The sequence below is a fragment of the Oryzias latipes genome, chromosome 23, assembly GCF_002234675.1.
Source record: "Oryzias latipes chromosome 23, ASM223467v1".
Taxonomy (NCBI): domain Eukaryota; kingdom Metazoa; phylum Chordata; class Actinopteri; order Beloniformes; family Adrianichthyidae; genus Oryzias; species Oryzias latipes.
Window position 1 is genome coordinate 18,399,805 of NC_019881.2, and position 19,809 is coordinate 18,419,613.

A 19,809-nucleotide genomic window follows, 5' to 3' on the forward strand; every position below is an offset into this window, starting at 1 on the left:
TTACCTTTCAGAAAGAGTCTTAAAAGTACAAATCTATTTCAGAAATTTAGCTAGATTTTTTTAAAGATAAAAATGAAAACTCAATGTTTTTTTGTGTAAATAAATTATAGCACAAATTTAGAAATGCAAATGGACCTGATAAATAATTTCAAGAGGAACAAAAAAATACCAATTGCAATACATATTTCAGTCTCTAAATAGAGTCTATTAGGAAAAAAATAAAGCTAAACTAAGGATTTACTATGAAAAAAATTTAAAATAAAGGCTGGGTTTTTATCCCAGAAGCACATGGTGATGCTGTAACTAAAACACCTAAAAAAAATCATAAAGTATTTTAACAAAACATATCACAATAAAGTTATTTTTTCCCTTTATGTACTTTAGTTGACCCTGGAAAGATTTCTGCATGAAGGCTAAGCATGTTTTAGGCCTTTAAATTACGCCAACATCAAGGTCAGCTTATTTATTAAGTATAAATTGAGCTTTTTTGGGGGATACTTTATGAAAATGTAATTGACTTTAGAAAGTTGCTTCAAATAAAGCATATGAAATATGTAACATTCACACATTTTGCATAAATAAATGATGTTCCTCCATTTGGCTAATTAAAAAAACTCTACAAAAAACTCATTTTTAAAATAATTTCCTACCAGGTGTTTATGTCTTCAAGCTAAATTTGATGTAAAACCATTAGAACAAACATGTTTTTTCCCACTGTATGAAGATGAACTGTCAATAAAAACCTGCGGATACAAGTTATTTTTTATTATAAAAATAGTCAATTTAAAGGCAAACATTGTGCAGATTTTCTGTTTTGTGTTTTCAGCGGTAAATCTGAGATAAATCCTTGTTAAAAACAGCAGAGAATCTGAAGGCATCATAGGAGAAGGTCTGCACTTATTTCAACAAGATTCCAAGAAAAGATGCAGGGCGACTTGTTGGATTTTAGTTTTTCAATTTTTCACTTTTTTAGCCTTTAAAACTAAGACGTAGATCAGAAGAGTCATAAAGCTTCCATTAACAACTGTGATGCTCGACACACAAACACAATTATGTTGTTGATCTTATCATGATCCCTTGTTTATTATGTGTGAAAGTTCAAGTGTACTAAAACATTTGTTCTCTGAATTGTGTTTGATGATATTTAATGTACTTTTGCAGAGAAAATTACTAATAATTAAAAAACCCTCAGAAACTCCAATTTAAATTTTAATTTCTTCATGAAAAAATTCTTAGGAAAGAAAAAAATGAACAAAGATCCACCAACAGTCCTGACCACAACTGAGAGGTGAATGTCTGTTCAACTCCTGCCTCTCTGCAGAAATTACGGCGCGTCCCAGAAAAGGACAGTTTTTTTTTTTATTTGTCTAAAAATGGCAAAATGATCATTAAAAGCCCACTGGGAATGCCTTGAGAACAGATCAAAAGATGATCGGAATGGGACAGAAACTTTGAACAATTGGTTTGAAATTGTCTCAGAAATATTCAGGATGGAAATTTTGGCCTATCAAATATTTGGCTTAAAAAATCTTACTAAACGAGGCATGAAAGGATTTTTTTTCTGTCCAAGAGCATATTTTATTTGATATTACTGCTTTTTTTATTTTTGTAATTCACCTATTATTTCTTTTATTGCCCATTACAAATAAAAACAGTAAATAAAAAAATAAAACTGACTTGTTTTGTTAAAAACTGATGTCTTTTTACACTTCAAACATTTTCCAAGTGTAGTTCTCTAATGTGTGGTATTTTGCACTTTATATATGCTTAACAGATACCATATCAACAAGTTGTTTATAGAAAACAATTGTCCCTTTTAAAAAGCAAAATATCTGAAAAATGATCTGCATAAAAAATGTAGTTTTTGTTTTGTAGAACATCACAACAAGCAGCACGCCCAATTAGAAAGAAGAAACTAATTGGAAGCAAACTATGGGAGTTGGAAATCATTGATGAGCATCATGAACCTCCTGCTTGACAGGTTGGAGGTCTCTCCGAATGGCTCCAAAGAGCTTCATCAGGGCGTCAGCCCACACCTCCTTCTGCAGCCTGTTGGTGATTTGAGCCGCAGTCTGAGAAACATAAACCAAAGTTAGCACCGTTTTCTCAAAGTCCGGCCAGCTCAGACGCTTCCGCCGCCGGGTCAGATCATCAATCAGGCGTCGGATGTCGGAGAGCTTCTTGGGCAGGACGTCCTCACAGATGACCTCTAGCTTTTCAACCCTCCTCATGGAGGCCAGCTCCTCGTCTGGGATCAGCAGGGTTTCCGCTTGGATGTGCATCCCAGCCAGAAGGATCTGCAGCAACCACAGACGCTCGAGTTTAACACTTTTTTGAAATCTAATCAAACGTTTTTAGATAAATGTTTCTAGACATACAAACTCATCAAAACTAACATTTAATTTAATAAAAATAATGAATCATTTTGTGATTTCAAACCCTTTTAAACTCACTTTATTTGAATTAATTACTTGCAAAAAATAAATAAATAAATAAATAAATTGATTTCCTTGTAAAAAGGCATGGAGCTTAAGTCAAGTGTGTCAATAAAGTCTTAAATGCGTCGAGAATAAGAAAAAAAACGAATAATTTAGTTTTAAATACGAAGAAAACAGCATGGGCCTGGGTAATCCAAGTCTCACAGATGAAGGGGTTAATGAGTCCTGCTACAGAGCAGGGTCCAACTAAGCAAGGAGCCAGTTTCTTGTTGTCCACACAAAGGGGAAGGCCAGAGGTGGACAGCCACACTTTCTGACCAGCTCTATAACTGGGAGCAGGTTTCTGATGCTTGTTAGCATGACGCCTGTAGGAATCCACGGTTCTGACTTGAACTTGACGAGCTTTTCTCCAAAGGGACAAACACAGTACTTTCCAGGGAAACATAACACAGGAGGTAGAAGCCCATTAACAACCTCAAAAGGGCAGAGAATTGTGAGCAAACTCTGCCCAAATCACATTTCGAGACCAGGAGGAGGAGTCAGAGGAACTTAGCATCCTTAGACTGGTCTCTAGTTGTTGGTTGAGTCTTTCGAACTGGCCATTGGAAACCTGAAGCGAGACTGACTGGTACTCCCAGCAATCTACAGAACTCTGACGCATTTTATTTTTTATCGAATGAAAAATAAATGAGTGTAAAGAATAGGCTCATTTATCTCCAAATTTTAAACTGTTTTCACAAAAATGCTTAAATGTGAAGAGCAGAGTCCTCTCAAACGTGCTAAGGCACCTCAAAAAGCAGATTCCCATCATCCCCTGGGAGCTGGAAGGTGGGATTGAGAAGTGCATGTGTCCCACGCTTTACCCTGTGTGCAGATGGATACAGAGCTGGAACACAGAGAAGAGGGAATTGGATTAGATTAGCCTTCTTGCATTTGAGTAATTGGGGTGGACCATTGTTCTGTGGTGCCGGCATGCGGGCGGGGCAACACTAAGTCATTACAGCTCAAATAAAACGCCGGCTGTAATCGGGGGTCCCTGACCTGCTCCACAGATGGTGCAGCAAGCGCATGTGTTCACCAATGGAACCTGCCTGATTTCCTTCATTCGCGACACGGCAATCTTGTTTTGACCAAATACAACCAAAATGAAACAGCTGCTGCCTCATTTCCATGATGTCAAATTCACACGTCTTCACTTCTGCTGTTTCATTTGGACCGCCTGGTTTCAGGAGACGACATCTGAGCAGAACTAAAAGCATAAAACTGACTGCAAACTCTGTTGAAGAACCAGCGAAAACAAGGAAAAAAAGAGGCAGATCCCGGTTTTAGTACAAAAAGATAACATTTTTAAGAAACCACAGTGACGGATTGAAATCTTAGCTGTTGAGGGACTCGGAGGAGAACTCGTTTTACACCACATTTCTTTATCAACCCAGCACTGACTCTTTTTATTAAATCAGAATTTCTTTCTGACCTTTCAATCACGTTTAGGCCTTCCGTTATTAATTTAAACCACTTCCAAATGGAAACCAAAACATGATGAGATCCCCTAGACGATTAAATCTGAGATCAAGTTTGGATTTAATCCATGATTTTGTCTTCAATTTGAGTTGTGACATCTGGATGACTCGTCTTTCTTCCTGAAATGTTTCATACACTATTCGGATGGTGGTAAATTGTAGCATATCATGCAACTTTTTCTCCTCTTCAGAATTAGCTGAAATCACGTTATTACGTAAACAATTAATAAGTTAAGGTTGTCAACATTGGAGCTAGAGCTCTGATGACAAAAGGGTTAAGTGGTGCCGATTTTTAAAATCAGCTATTTTGGTTTTTTCGAATCTTCTTTTTTGTCATGGTTGGTGATAACTAGTTTTTTTTTTTTTTTTTAAAGTCTCACGTGTGAAGTTGCAGGTTCAGGTGTGGACCTGATAATGGTATGTAGAGCCCATTTTTCCATCTTACACCATCCATCCACTATACCCCTTTGGTGTCAGGGGAATACTGGAGCCTCAGCTACTTAAGGATGAAGGTGGGGTAAACGGTCACCAATCCCATCCCAGGGTCAAATACACTGAGATTCACCAACCACTTGCCTTGCTCCAGAGTGGGGCCCCAGTGATGCTACTCCGAGCTGCGTAGTGGTATCATGCCTTGTAATTCTCATGAAAGCGGTGCTGAACCACTCTTTGTCTGGCTCGTCACCCAGGACCTGTCTGCCATGGGAGACTCTACCTGACAGGTTAGCTCCTGGGACCACCCAAATCATTTACTGGCTCAAGTACTTTTTGGGCGAAGTAACAAGTAACAATAGCTAATTACTTTTTGAAAAGTGAGATTCCCAACACTGCATTTGACTGAAGCTTTAATGAAGTACTTTCTTCAGCCTTTGTTTTAGTTAAATGGCTTTGGTAACTCTTTGCACAGAGTGAAATTCAACCTTGAAATTAATGTCTTAATTGATATTTGTATTAAATTGAGACATTGTCAGGCCCATCCCTTTGCATTAACAGATCCAGTTAGGAGCTATTAATGTATTAATTCTGGGCACGCAAAACGCTCCAAAGTTGTTTCAGAACATTGAGTGCCAAGTGCCGCAGAAAATTCGTTCCAGGTCAGTAAGCCCTACCAAACTTCAAACATAAGGCGGGCCTGATTGTAAGGGGTACTGTTGATTTTTGAGGAAATGAAAGGATTTTAAGATTGCCTTATGGTTCAGAAACACTGGAATTTGACCTTTTTCTTACAGAGCAAAATCTGAGCGTATGGACCAGCTTTTTGCTCTGCCTTATCCCTGTTTTAAAAATTTCTGAACATTGCCGTTATCCATTAAGAATTAGGCAAAAAAGTCATAGTTATTAGCATTAACCTCTAGAAAGTGACCTTTAGCTGATGGAAGTGAAACGCACAGATAAAGTAACCAGTTTAGACATTCATCTGTTACTCAGAAAAGAGCTGGATTTTTTTCTCATAGGAGAAAGTTCTGTGGAGAGTTTAAGTTTTTTGTTTTGTTTTTGAGTGTCTGTCCAGGTTTTCAGGTTGTTTTTTTTTTGTCTAGTTTGTGTTCAGTTTTATTGTTAACATTGTTGCCTAAGGTGGTGTTGCTGCTGCACTCTTCCGTCACAGGAATCCTTGTCTGATGCACCACAGTTGTGCGTTTTTCCACTGTGTTCAACTGTTATTCTGTGTGATTAACTGGGGTTTGGATGAAAATTCCGAAAATAAATAATATTTATTGCTTGTGACTGCAAACCAAAATACAGGCATGTGGGTTAACTGAAGAAGTGAAATGATACTGTGACTATTATTCATATTATGAGACCAATAAATAAACAGAAGACCAAAAAGGAAAAATCCAAATCTTTACCTTCCCAAAGTTGCAAAATGAGAAGAGCTTCAGCAACTTTTAACCGCCTTACTAGAGCAAAAGCAGGCATGCATTAGTTGTATACAAAGATGGACTAAATCTTGAGATGTATATGGTGCAAAATTCTTCTTTTTTTCAAAGTTTGGAGATTGTTTTAGCGTCAGAAGAGCAATTTTCTCAATGTGCGGATCCAGTAATAAGAACTCAGTCACTTCTTAGTCCATTAATATCTGATGAAGTCCTGCAGGTCACGTGCTCCTCACAAGCCCAGAAGATAAACACATTCTTTCCAAGCTCTGATCATGACCAAACCTCCATGTAGGCCAACCATATCGCTACTCTGAGCTATTATGAGACGTTTTCCATCAAAGCAAAAAACATCTCAGAACTTTTGAAATGGATGTTTTCAGTGGAACATGTTATCGTGAGGCGTTGGTTTCAACGGCAGGTGCATTCTCTTACCTTTCCTGTGGTGCTGAGTGGCTGCCTGCAGGAGCAGAAGGGCCAGCAGAACCCCCCTCAGAGTCACATGGGTGCACATGCCTCCTCACACAAATCTCGTCAATTTAGCTTAAAAGTGGTTGTAAAGACAATCACACCATCAACGGTTTCTCACGTCTGACAGACCTGCAGTAGCTAAATGAGCTGGATTGTTTCTTCCTTTTTGTCTCCTCCCTCCATCCATCCCATCTCACGTTCCTTCTCTTTCAAGCTTTTATTTTCTTAGTGTGTGCTTTCTTAAGGTCAGGCCAGACTGTCTGGACTTCCATCTGGGAATCATTAGAACTTTGGAGAACGCCTCCCCCGCTGGTTGGACTCTTCTGACATCTGCTGGATGGATGACTGCTTGCTTGGTGGACTGGTTCACTTGCTGGATGATTTTTCTGGACTCTGAACGCATAACTGGTTAATAAAGTAAATAAAAGACTGGCCAAGCCCAACAGCTTCCCATGTGCTAGAATTAACCTTTTCCTTTCTCAAAAGAGCATCAGACTTTAAAAATTCAGTTTCTTGAATTTGAAAGCTCTGTGACTTTTACAACCAAACAAGAAAAAGTGGAGATTTTATTGTTATTATTATTATTATTATTATTATTATTATTATTATTATTATTATTATTATTATTATTATTATTATTATTATTATTATTATTATTATTATTATTATTATTGTTATTATCTGATTAAAAGCCCAACTTTGAGAAATGTTTTAATGATATCACATCCACCATTTTTCAGCCAAAGAAAAACAAAACAATTGACTCCTATTGAACTTTATTAGCAACCACTGAAGAACAAACATTAGCTCACTTGCGCCCTCTTTGTTGAGGCAGAGCTCCTGGCTGCCTCCCGTCATGTCATTTCAGTGCAGCTTTATGTCATCTTCCAGGTCAGGAGGTATATGGACCAGATGCCCGAGCCACCTCAGCTGGCTCCTCTCGATGTGGAGGAACGGCGGCTCTACTCTGAGCCCCATCTCTAAGGTTCAGCCGCTTGTATTCGGGACCTCGTTCTTTCGGTCATGACCCAGAGTTCGTGACCATAAATGAGTATTGGAACAAAGATCGACTGGTAAATTGAGACACACTTTCTGGCTCAGCCATCTCTTCACCATAACAGCAGATGCTGCACCAATCTGCCTGTCAATCTTATGCTCTGATCTTCCCTCACTCGTGAACAAGACCCAAAAATATTTAAACTCTTCACTCCACCCACCCAGAGAGGCCAAACTACTTTTCTCCAGTCGAGAACCATGGTCTCAGACTTGGCGGTGTTGACCCTCATCCCAGCAGCTTCACACTTGGCTGCAAACTGCCCCAACGCGTGCTGGAGGTCCTGCCTCCATTAAGCCAACAGGACGGCATCATCTGCAAAGAGCAGAGAAGAAATCCTGTGGTCCACAGACCGGACCTCCTCCATCCCCTTGATAGGCCTATTAATTCTGTCCATAAAGACTATCAACAGAACCGGCAATAAATGGCACCCCAGCTCCAACATGCACCGGGAACAGGTCTGACTTACTGCCGGCTATGCGAACCCTGTCAAAGGCATTCTAAGCAGTAAGTGAAAATGTGCTAAAAATCTGTGTTTCTTCCTTCAGCTTTTCTATACTTTTCTGCTAAATAAAAACTCCAGAACAACTTCAACTAACAGGAAACATAAGTCAGCTAAAATAACTCGTGGATACTTTTAAAAGGCAGCACCTGCAGCTTTGTCTCTGACCTCGGCTAAATAGAAAGAGCTCAGCCAGAGAGTTTTCTTTGTGAAAAAAGTACCATAAAATTCTCCATTAAGGTGTATTTAATGAAACAAGGACGTCTGACCGCATGCAGAAAGACTTCAAATGATAACCAGACTGAGACTGATGGAGGCTGCAGCAATGCTCTCAAAGCATCAGGATTAAAGGATGTCAAGACCGCCGTTCCTCCGCAGCTTTTTTTGTTCTATTGCCTCAAGAACCTGCTCAATAAATACAAGGTTGTCCTTCTGGTGTCAAAGCATATAAAAGCATGTTGAAGGTGCTTTGACTTCAGCTCTTTTGGTCGATTTTCTGACAATTCATGAAATAAAAATACTCACACACACACACAAAAAAAACAATCTGGCGGGAGAACGGTATGTAAGCAACTGAACATGAGGCGTTCACGGACAAAAAAAAAATTGCTTTTGTTTAAAAAAAAAAAAAAAGCTACAAAATATACAAACTTTAGGAGCTTGTTGGATATAAAACAATACAATCAATACTTTTTTAATCACTTAGTTTTTAATGGGACAAATTTAAAACAACCTCAAACTTTCAAAATGTGTGAAATATATACAGGTTTCAACTAACACAGTTAGTTTTGTGAAATCCGCTGCCTTGAAAATAAGTAATGTGTAGAAATATAAAAACATAATTATTTAGAGTTTTTTTTTTTTTTGCTTTTCTGCACGTTCTTTTATCATGTAGAGCTCAATTCTCCAATAGATGCAGCAGCCTTGAAGAAGCTAAATTCTTAATCAAGATAATCCAAGCCAAAGTGGTGCTCAAATTGCATTTGTATGAGAAAATAGACAGTTTTTCTCTTAAAGAGACAGTTTTTCTTTTAAAGAGAAACAGTTTTGGAAGTCTGGAACTTGTGAAAGCTGTTCATATTGGGTCATCATCTTTGTGGAGGACCAAAAATCTGATCCCAAATGATTTTTTCTAACCCCCCCCACCCACTTAGTTTTTTTTCCTTATATAAAGAATTTAAGTAGAACAACAATTTCTGATCCATGCTTGTGTTACAGTTTACCTCCATTGGTTTGGCTCATTTCTTGAAACAGAAATTACATTCTCAAAACAACATGGACAAACCTCCAAACCACTTGGCAATTGTTCACAACCGAATAGAATTTCTCATTAATTCCATCAAATTGCAAATGTCTTTGTTCATGTTTCAATGTCTCAGTACATCTTTGCAAATGATTAAGTACAGGTAGCCTACATTTAGCACAATTTCCAAATGAATAGATCTTGTTGATCTAAACTGATTGTTGATTCTCAGTCTAATGGTTGTTCGCTCCAAAATGAGTCGGCATCATTCCATTGTGTAAGTCATCACGTGCACAATAGTTTGTTCAATTGTCAAAATTAGTCAAGAACATAATACCATGAATACCATATATGAATCTCTTGGAACATTTGATAAATTTATTACAGCAATTGACAGTCAGGTGAAACTAGAACTTGACTAATAAAGGAGGATGTCCCAGGCCAGCGAGGGGGCGATATAACTATGTGTGCTGCCATATCTGAGAATGGAGTGGCCACTTACATCCATAGTCTTGGCCCATGCAACCGCCTTCATTTTGATTTGATCCCTGAAAATGAGAGAGATCTCGTAGGGCCTCACCTACCACTGTATGCTATTGTATGGGACAATGTGAATTTCCACCGTGGCTCAATCATCACGGCCAGGTTCACTATTCATCCAAGGATGTTCATAGTGTTCCTACCACCTTACTCTCCTTTCCTCAATCCTATTGAGGAGTTTTTCTCCGCTTGGAGGTGGAGAGTGTTTGAGCATCGGGCTCAAGATCAGAGGTCCCTGCTCCATGCAATGGATGCTGCGTGTGAGGATATTACAGGAGATCAGTGTAGGGGATGGTAGGGACATGCACGCCGTTTCTTCCCTCGTTGCATTGGAAGGGAGAATATGTGCTGTGATGTGGACGAGAATCTGTGGCCAGACAGACAACAGAGTGTGGATGGCCAGCAGGGTGAGGAGGATGGCCAGGAGAGGGAGGGGGAGGAAAGCGGCCAGTGAAGAACTGTTAGTTGTGTAACTCAAGCAAATTGTATTCTGTTAACTATACAAAAACAGTACAGTAACCATTGTCAATGAAGGACTGAGCTAAGACTGAAAGGTGGACATGAGGGATATTTCAATGGTCCTCTGCTATAGTGACAAAACATCTAATCATTTTGACTTGCAGTGCTTACACAATGCCAAAGGGACGAAGTATTTTGGGGGCACTGACTGTTTAAATGAGAAGGAAATGTAGTTTTGACACATGACGGAATTGTTTTGGGAGAGATATGAGCTTTTGCAGGTGAACCATGGTGTTGAGACGAAACATCCGCATTATTTTGGCAAAAGCACCAAGAGTGTTGAGAACGTCCGGTCTGCTTCAAGAAATGAGCCAAAGCAATTGAGAAGGATCTTTGCCATTTTTCTGGCACTGGGAAAGGAATTTAGTTTTGAAGCATGAGTGAACAGTTTTGGGAGCTATAGTGTTGTGCTGAATTGTAAGACTGTTTTGCCAAATGATCTTAGAATTTTCAGAATGTAATGTCTATTTCAAGAAATGAGCCAAACCAATGGAGAAAAACTGTAAACGGGCTCAGCATCATCCTTTCCCCTCCCTGTGATGGCCACTAGGGGGCAGTGTTGCGACATAAATCCTCACTGATCCAGACCAACTGGACTCCTCCAAGATCATGCAGTGATTGCTGCTTCTCCTCAATTCCTCCTGCGACGCATGAATTCAGAAATAATTCAATTCTGTTCAGATAAGGTCTGTCAATATGAATACAACCACTTAGCAGAGATCAAAGGGCAGTCTGGGTTCAAAATAGGTGGGGACCCTCAAGACATCTTTTAGTTAATTGCTTCTCTCCTTTAAATCACCGGAATGCCTCCAATATGGTAATTTTTCTGAGGCTGCTATAAATCTGAACTTGCATTAGTCTTCCTTAATTGCTGAATTTGCTATCAGACGAAGAGATGGCAGCTGTAGTTGCAGCAGGTCGTGATAACATGGAAAACACCTGAGTTGGCTGCAAAAAGATCTGCACGGTTGAGCCATTCTGTCCTGCTAAGACACGTCACGGGAATTTTTTTTTCTTTTTTCAGCTTCATGTTAAAGCACACTCTGATAAACTGAGGTTGTTTTTTTTTCCTACAGAGAAATAAACCCAGAGGTCAGACAGGTCAGGTTTTGTCCTTTTTTGATGCTTCATCCAGAAGGATGCAGACACAAAAAATTACACATTTTTACCTCCAAGAGAACAAGAAAAGAGGGGAGATGGTCATTTAGATGATCATTACAGGTTTAAAAAGAGCCACTATGAAGCAAAACAGGAAAAAAAAAGTTTGGTTTGTAAAAACAAACTCTTTGGAAGTTCTGTTTATCAAGCACAGTTTGTGGCGTCCATCACAACGAATGGGGGCTGGCGTAAAAACCGGCTGTCAATCACATCTCCAAACTGCTGGCAGAAGGCACCTCAACTCCAGAGCGGGCACGCCGGATGGCAGGCCTCCAGTCAAACTGAGCTGACTTCCCATCAGAACTCTGTAAACCTTTACATGAAGGTGAATCTAAACAGCAGGTCAGCAGTGAGGCTTTACATTAAACGCTGTGCTTGGCGAGTCTGCTGGATTTATGCATCTCCATCCTCCTGCACCATCCTCCTATTCATTTAGTATGCAAGTGAAAACTCAGTCATTCATAATTATTGTAGAAAAAGGTTTAGGAATTGCTGAAGTACAAATTACTCCTTAAAGCGATCTGACTGGTGGGTCCAAACAGAAAAAGACTTGAAGTGTTCTGTTGAAATACTACGGTAACGCCTCAGCGTCCCCAACAAATCTGATTATTGCCAGATAAGGTCACGTGACCCACAAGTTGGTTTGGACCAAAAAACTCCATCTTAGAAGGATATGACATAATAGAACCAATGTTTCTTCAAAAAAATGGTCCGCTGAGCAAACCAATAATCTGAGAGAAGTTGGAAATTCCTGTTAAAACGTCTGATGAAAACTCAACTGTCAAATGGCGTCAAATATGGCTACTTGATCAACTGTTCTTAATTTACACGGGGTTTTTAATTCATTTCAATCTGTAGCAGAAATGCAATTTAAAAAAAATATTTGCACATCTTAAACATTAACCTGAATGTGGGGAAAATAAAACAAGAGCAGATCTGAAACAAGCAGCGTATTTGAAGACAGAGTAATCAAGACAAACCCAAACAGCCGAGATGATTGTCTGCTAATGGCAGGTGTGAACATGAGGAAGAGGAGGAGAAAAATCACATTTGAAGAATACTGAACAGAATAAAAGAAAACCGAAATGGTTTATTTCCATCAATAGAAAAAAATAAAAGAAGACATATATATATATATATATATATATATATATATATATATATATATATATATATATATATATATTTACGAGCAATCAGTCTGGAGGTTGCTTAATAAAGGGCAGTCATTTCAGAATAAATTTGGCTTCAGAATACCTAAAAGGAAAAGTAAACATATGCTTGAAAAGACTAGGTCAGAGTCTTTAACCCTGTGACAGTGGAGAAGTAGGTAGGTAACACACGCTCATTGACACAACTCTTCGACCGTTTACGCGATCGCCAATCAGCTGATTCTGACGTGTATAAAAAGCGGCTTTTCGTTTCAGCTTTGCACCGATGTTCTTAGTGATAGAATCGGCTGATTTGTATTGGGTAGATACTTCACTACTGTACAGTGTTTCAGATCAGTGCAAGGCTGCTTTTCTCTGCATCAGAATTACATTAATTGTGTAAACAGTTGAAGAGTTATGATAGTTGGAAGAAATGTAAACATTTGAGCTAAAGCTCAGGTTTTAAAGGGTAAACCAAGCTACAATGCTGCAGTGAGACATTAATGGAGCATATGGCTGGTTGCTGTGTTGTCGTCATGGTTTGTGAATACTTGGCATACCTGTCAGCATTGTGACTAACGAACTTTAAGGGTATATACAGGCTGGAAAAATTCATTGGTCCGAATCAAGTCCTGCTTTATTTGGTAAGGATCGAGTGCTGAACCTTGTGTTTGGTCTTTATTCAGACCACCGCCGAGGGGACTTTCCTGTTACTGACCAAAGCTTGTAGACAAAACCATGGGACTGAAGACCTGGCCAGGAGTTACGAGGGCGGAACAAAGCTATGAGAGGCAGAAATTAAGGAAGCCCTACACTTTGCAATCCCTGTCGTGATAGTTCATTTATTCAAAGTTATCTGACCAATTTTGAATGCCTGTATCAACATCAAGTACAACACTTTATCTGGTACTTTAGTACAGCAGAAGCACGCTGCAAGGCAGTTACTGAGATGATAAGTGTTTCTGACAAGTAGATTGTCAGGAAAACGGTGAGAGAAGCAATGTGTATCATCTTAAAAGATGTTTTAATGACTGTGCATTCATCCAACTACATTTCAATGAATGGCTGTGTCTCATTGTTGCTCTGTTTACATCGCGCAAAGCCCAGCTATGGTGGCCATTTTGATCCAGTTATTCTGCTCTGAACATGGAGCCTGTTCAGACTGAAGAAACTCGGAGAAAACTGGAGCTCAGCCCGATTAGAACTGATACCACCAAAAAGATGGGTCCCAAAGCGGTTCCTGGTCCCGGACCAGGGTCTGCTTGGGTGTGTTCAGACTGAAAGTGTGTTCCGGATTATCAAGGGAAGCGAGCTTCGGTTCACTTTCAGCAAAAAAATGTGACCAGTCTAAATACAAACTAAGATGCTTTGAGGTGCATTCCACTACGCCAGCACAGACAGTAGCTACTGAGCCCACATACTCTGCCTCTACCTCTAACAGTACAGGATGACGGCGCCTCCGGTATGACCATTCTTTTTAGCATTTGTTGCTAATTCAAACTGTTGTAGCGCCTTAACGTAAAAAATACAATCAATCATGTATGAAGACTACCCCCTCTGGGGATTGGAGTACTTGAATTATTTTTCCAAATGGGTTACAGAAACCATCTGATACATGAACTGACACTTCAAATGCAGTCATCTTCAGGAAGAGAGGCCAAACTAATCAATTTCCTGATTTTCAAGGAGCTGCCACAGACAGAAGAACTAATGACAGACAATCTGCTCCTTCATTCTCTGCTTCTAAATGTTGTCTAATAACCTGAATAATGATGAAAATGTAAAGTTAATTTCCTGAATAATCATTGCTTTCGCTTGAGTGTACATGAGTAGGTTCTTACGACGTTAATCAAAGGCGCTTGTGGAGTCAAAGCATAGACAGAAGCGCATCCATCAGGTCTTCATGAGTGCCGGAGTCACGATTTTCCAGTTTGCTCCTCAGCTGGTCCCGAGTAATGAGGATTGTGTCTTTGGGCTTTATCTTAACGGCTTCAGTATTAACACACTCCTGAGACGAGAGGGAGCTGTCACGACGCCAAAGTCGCAACGCACCGAGCTGAGCACCGTATGTAGGCAACGAGGTAATAAAACAGCTTTGTGGGTGTGTTTAATTTCCTTTTTTCCACCGTTGCATCAATTTAAACAAAGAAATTCCAATAAATTGACATGAGAAGAAGGTGGGTAATTACTCCCCCCCGTTTATATTTTATTATCTTCTATTTAAAGTTTGATTCATAAACAAACATGCTTCATAGACTGGATTGGAGGTTTTATTAACGCACAAAATAATAAAATTTAAATAAGACTGGTACTTTTCCAGCATGTAATTCCAGAACTTCCTCACATTGCATTATAAATACACCTTGACTTTCTTTTAGGCAGCTGTGTCTCTCATGTCTCCCTGAAAACACTCCTGCACTCCTCCAAGCTCCAGTCCTGCAAAACAGCGAGCGGGTGAATGAAAAATGCAGCGATGGCATGCCAAGGCGAGCAGATGAGCTCAGCTCCGGGGCTTGGGCGTGTAGTTGTGTGTTTGTGCATTCTAATTTATGTGCGTGTGTTTGCCGAGTTTAAAGAGGTGGGTGGATTGAGGTGTTTTCTTCTGGCCCTGACTTGGAGAGCGCTGCGGCACATCAAAGCTTCAGCAGCCAGAGTCCAGATGGCCAGAACCCGGATCAGAGCATCTGAGCTGATAGAGGGGCGTCTTCCTCCAACCTGTTCCTGGAAAACATTAAACTGGCATGATGACGTCTAGGGGAAGGTTTAAAAAAAAAAAAAAAAAGGGTTGCCATGAGCTTCCACCAAAAATAATCTTTGAAAAAGCAGCTTCTTTTTCCCCAACACTATTTTCTTTTCATGAGATGTATGTCAAGCACTTCATGTTTTGAGATAGAAAAAAACCCCTGAAATGTTTTATTTTCAGGCTAATAAAACAAGAAAAGGAATCAGGTACTTTGTTAGTTTCCTGAGGATTCCTTCTGTCTGCTGTGTGTCTCCCTTGCGTTGGTGAGTCCGTCTCACAACCGTTAGTTACTTTACATCGTCTCTGTTGCGTCTCTGGTCTATCCCTCCGCCCCCCTGGCTTTCGGAGGAGTGGTTTATTCTGCCGCCCTCGTGTCATCAACATCCAAAACTTTGGCTCATATCAGCCTCCCATGCTCTCTCCTTCCTCACCAAGTCCTTGTAAAATGCATGTTTTGTACTATAAATGATATGTTGTTTTTGTACTTCCAAAATTACACCTTTGTCGTCCATTGCAAATATGGGTGCGTGGGCACGTCATGTTTTATTTTGAAAGTACAACAGCAGTTCTTATTTCAACAGAATAAAAAAATGTCAAGCTCGTAGTGAGAATTTTCATGCACATTTTTTTACGGGCATGTTGTGAGCGACAGGTCGTAGTAAACACTTATACCATACACAAAGATAATGTAAGAGAGAAGTAGGTGAGACGTAGGCATGTCGTATGGATTTTTCATTTTTTGCCCCCCCCCCAAATCAAGCATTTTACAAAGACACAGTGAGGAAGTAAAGGGGGATAGGGTCTGATTGCTTATGTTTTAGATGAGCAAAGAGAGCGGGACAAACCACTCGACAGGGGAATGGCAGGACAAGCCATTCCTTTGGGAACCGGGGGGGAAGGGTGACGGACCGGAGATGCAACGTAGGCAATGTAAATTAACAGACGTTTGTGAAACAGACTCATCGCACAACAGATGCAAAGCAGACGAACTGCAGACGGACCAGTGTAAATCCAGGGTAAGGCTATACCAACAACTAGAGTATGTCACCCATATGACATGAGTGTGTGCAACTTACATTAGTCTTACAAATACTCCATAATGCACGTACTTACCACACACACGACAATGGTATGTTCCATTTTCAACAAGCATCAAGGGAACTACAAGAAACACCCAACCCAAAAACCTGCAGCACCTGTGCAGGTCAACCCCTTTAGGGTGCCTTTAACTATACATTTAAACGTGCTCTTGTACGCCCAATTTAGACACCCTTAAAGAGAAAAAAATGAATATATTTAGTCTGAACAACATATCTCCAAAAGTATTTAACTCTAAAAAGAAGACGGGCCTCTTAGTGTTGCAACAAAAATTGCAGCAATGCACAACGATGTTCCCCAGCTTCATATAAACAGCTGGGAGAATCCACTCAGACAGTGACTGGAATGAGCTTCTGTCAGCTGTACAGTGTGTTCAAGCCTCGACTTTCGGTGTCTGATTTCAAAACAACATCTAAATGAAGGGGGGATCGATGTGCTCAGCCTGAACCTGCCTTTTTCTCTTCATTGTGTGTGCGTCTCTGGGACTGTCGAACAGTCACAAAGCCAAGCAAATCCAAATCTCCGCCTTGTTAAAATCTCACACTCCTTTTTTTCCCCTTCCGATCCCCTCAAAGCCGTGTTCCGCTGAGCAAAGTGCCTTGTTAGATCAGATCTGTTGCCGGTTATCCTACAATATCCCCTGCTTACAAAGACTGGATTATACTATTAAACTGTACCGTTTTGCATTTCAAAGCCTGAGCTTCCCATCAAAGCCTGAACAACAGGAAAAACCACAAACATAAAAAAAACATGATAAAAAATGAAAGTTCTGCACTGTGCTTGTATCAAGGAGCAGATGTCATGAACAGAAATGCAGAAAGATGGTTGTCGCTTATATTTGTAAGCAGTTTTTTGCCAACTCAGGACTTTCTGTAGTAGTTTTCTCCTCTTTAGGAGGCTCATCTCCAGTTAAAGCCGAATCTGCTGTGTTTAGAAGTTAGTATCTGTATTTGGTTATCATGGCTCATTGGGGACAACCATGAATATCTTTAGCTGTGAACTCATATCACAAAAGCCAATGTCACTCCTCTTTTTTAACCCAGTCTAATCCCTATTTATTGCACGAGCAGTAAATAGTACATTTTTTGTCACGTAGCATAACAGTTTGTCTGGTGTGACCACACTTTTTGATCTGAGCGATGCTGTGCTCCCAGATCATGGTCGTGGTGTCAAAACCAGCTGAAGGATGCTTTCACACTGGGCTTTTTGGTCCACACCAGAGTGGATGGGAAAACTCACTTTGCACGTTCATATGGAAGTATTATTGCAGCCGAACCCTGAGACAGTCTACAGCATACCGCTACAGCGGTATGCTAACAGAATATTCAAACGACTAAAGCGAGAAAGTGATACAAGCGTATTATGTCATGATTGAGAAACAATTACTGCACACAAATCAGACAAAATACTATTTATTCCCAAAGCCTTTTAGTTTAAGTGTAAGAAAATATTAGAAAATGCCTCTTTTTACTAACCCTTTGATACCGGAGCTGTTGTCGTGGACAGTAAAATAACACAAGTTCCTTGAACTACTGTAACTCTGAATATTTGGACAATTAACTTAATTCTAATGGATTCTTTAGAAAAGCAGGTTTGTCCTGATGTGCAATACTTTACACTAGCAATGCATTCTTTCTGCATTGAAAGGACAATTCTACACATCATTATGTTTGTGTGTTTTTTATTCTTCTTTCTTTTTTTTTTTTACACTTAAACCCAAATCCGTCCAGACAGGCAAAGGGAATGGTATCCCAGAATCCCTTGCGGTGCCGATCTAACAGCAGGACCAACGTTACACCTTCTTAATTGAATTAATTTGAATGAAAGTAAAATAACTGTCTGAAAACTATGTGTTATTTTTAAATTGACTAAACAAAAAAATGATTTATCTTAACTGAAGCAAATAATTAAGTTAGATCAACAATGTAAAAAAGTTTATTTTTCCAACATCCATATGTGGTTTTATCACTCTCTCATGGTGGAAAAAGTATTATCTGAGTTTCTTCATCCACTAAATCATCTTCAAATGGAAACGCCATGCTGCTTGTGTTTGTGTGTTTTTTAGTTCATGCTTTGTTTGTTCTGTCAGTCATTAGAGCTACAGGTGTGTTTTTTCTTTAATAGCACCACAGCTAAAAGAACTGCTGTTTTCTTACTAAGATCCATAATCAAACTATTTGAGTGACATGTTTTTTAACCGTTCATTTGTAATGGCTTTCCGCTCTGCTGTTCTCTATATCATCCTTCCAAAGACTTCTGCCCCCGTCCCACCACCCCATTTAAAATGTTCTAGCTCTGCCGCTGGTCTGAGGTGCAAAAAATGGTTCAACTTGAAGCGGGTGCTTGATTTTAGTTTTCTGCATATTTCCAAAAAAGCTTTTGATTTGACTGATTTTGCAGTGTTTGTAAGTCCACAGAGCTTCTTTGATTTTTGTTTTTAATATTTTCTGAAGCATCTTTAGTAGACCTGAGGTTATGGGGGAAAAAAAACACAAAAATCCCTTTTTTCCCCCTGGATTTTGCCTTCTTTTCTCATCCTTCCTTCCCGCTGTTTGAATCCACCTTGATTAACTCTTAAGTTTTGCGATTTAGGTGGCGACAGCAGGCCAGATAACCAGACGTGTTTTTCTCCCTCACATAAGTGCAAACTGGTTTCGTCGGGAAGCATTTTTGAGCATGTGTGGTGTCCTGCATGGACTCATGCATCAGAACAGAGAAAAGGAACCCACCCTGTGGGGTTGTATGGATTTCATCTCCTCCGCTGGTACTCCTCTGCGCTCAGGGGAGCGCTGACCCTGACAGTTAGCCGGCAAGCCAAGGCTCCCATTGATCAGCTCACACTCAAACAAACAAAGTCCCCTATCATCCCTCGAAGTGTTCCTGAGCTGACAGACTTCAGACCGGAAACCCTGGCTCATAATCCTGCATCGCCCTGCAGACGTTTGCTCTGTGCTGATAAACCTTTACTGCAGAGTATAAAGTAAATCACCCGAGGAAAGTCTATTTAAAGTGTTATTGTGAGGCGCTTCGACTCCCAGTAGATTCTGCAACAGATCAGAACAGATTTTCGGTTGAAGACAGAGTATACGTCATGTTTTATTCAAGGTTTCTTCTGGTTGGTCATGTTGGATGTTGTATCTGAGGTTGTAAACTTTATTTATTCATCTCGAGTTGCACTAAAGTCACGCAGTGCCGACTTTTGTGAGAGTGCAGGGTTTGATCTCGCCTCTCACTGAGAACAACCGAACTGATGTAAGACCCGCTCGTTTACTGGATTATCAGGCAATTTCTGACCTAAGGAGGCCGAAGACACAACACGTTTGAAGAAGACTGCTGTGGAATGATTTGAAAATGTAACGAAGGTGAAGTGCATAGGTTGGTTTTTGGGGGTTCAGAACCTCACCGTGCCCAGCAGAAAAAGAGAATCTGATTTTAAAATCAACTTATATTTTATTTGGCTGCCACACGATTGTTTTCTACGGACGATGGGACGATGCT

At 40.0% G+C, this 19,809-nt stretch overlaps 1 protein-coding gene across 2 annotated transcripts; it reads right to left on the bottom strand.

Annotated features, from left to right (window-relative positions):
* Positions 1-1,617: 1,617 nt before the first annotated feature.
* Positions 1,618-6,635, bottom strand: LOC101163538 (protein FAM180A-like). Of its 2 annotated transcripts, none has more exons than XM_020714279.2 (3): positions 6,433-6,635; positions 3,227-3,324; positions 1,618-2,297 (listed from the first exon to the last, which is right to left on the bottom strand). In XM_020714279.2, the coding sequence occupies exons 1-3, from the start codon at positions 6,488-6,490 to the stop codon at positions 1,947-1,949; spliced, it is 507 nt and encodes a 168-aa protein (XP_020569938.1). In that variant the 5' UTR covers positions 6,491-6,635; the 3' UTR covers positions 1,618-1,946. The 2 variants fall into 2 exon arrangements, with proteins under 2 accessions (XP_020569938.1, XP_004083244.1); XM_004083196.4 differs by having other exon boundaries at positions 6,268-6,630.
* Between the last annotated feature and the right edge of the window lie 13,174 nt (positions 6,636-19,809).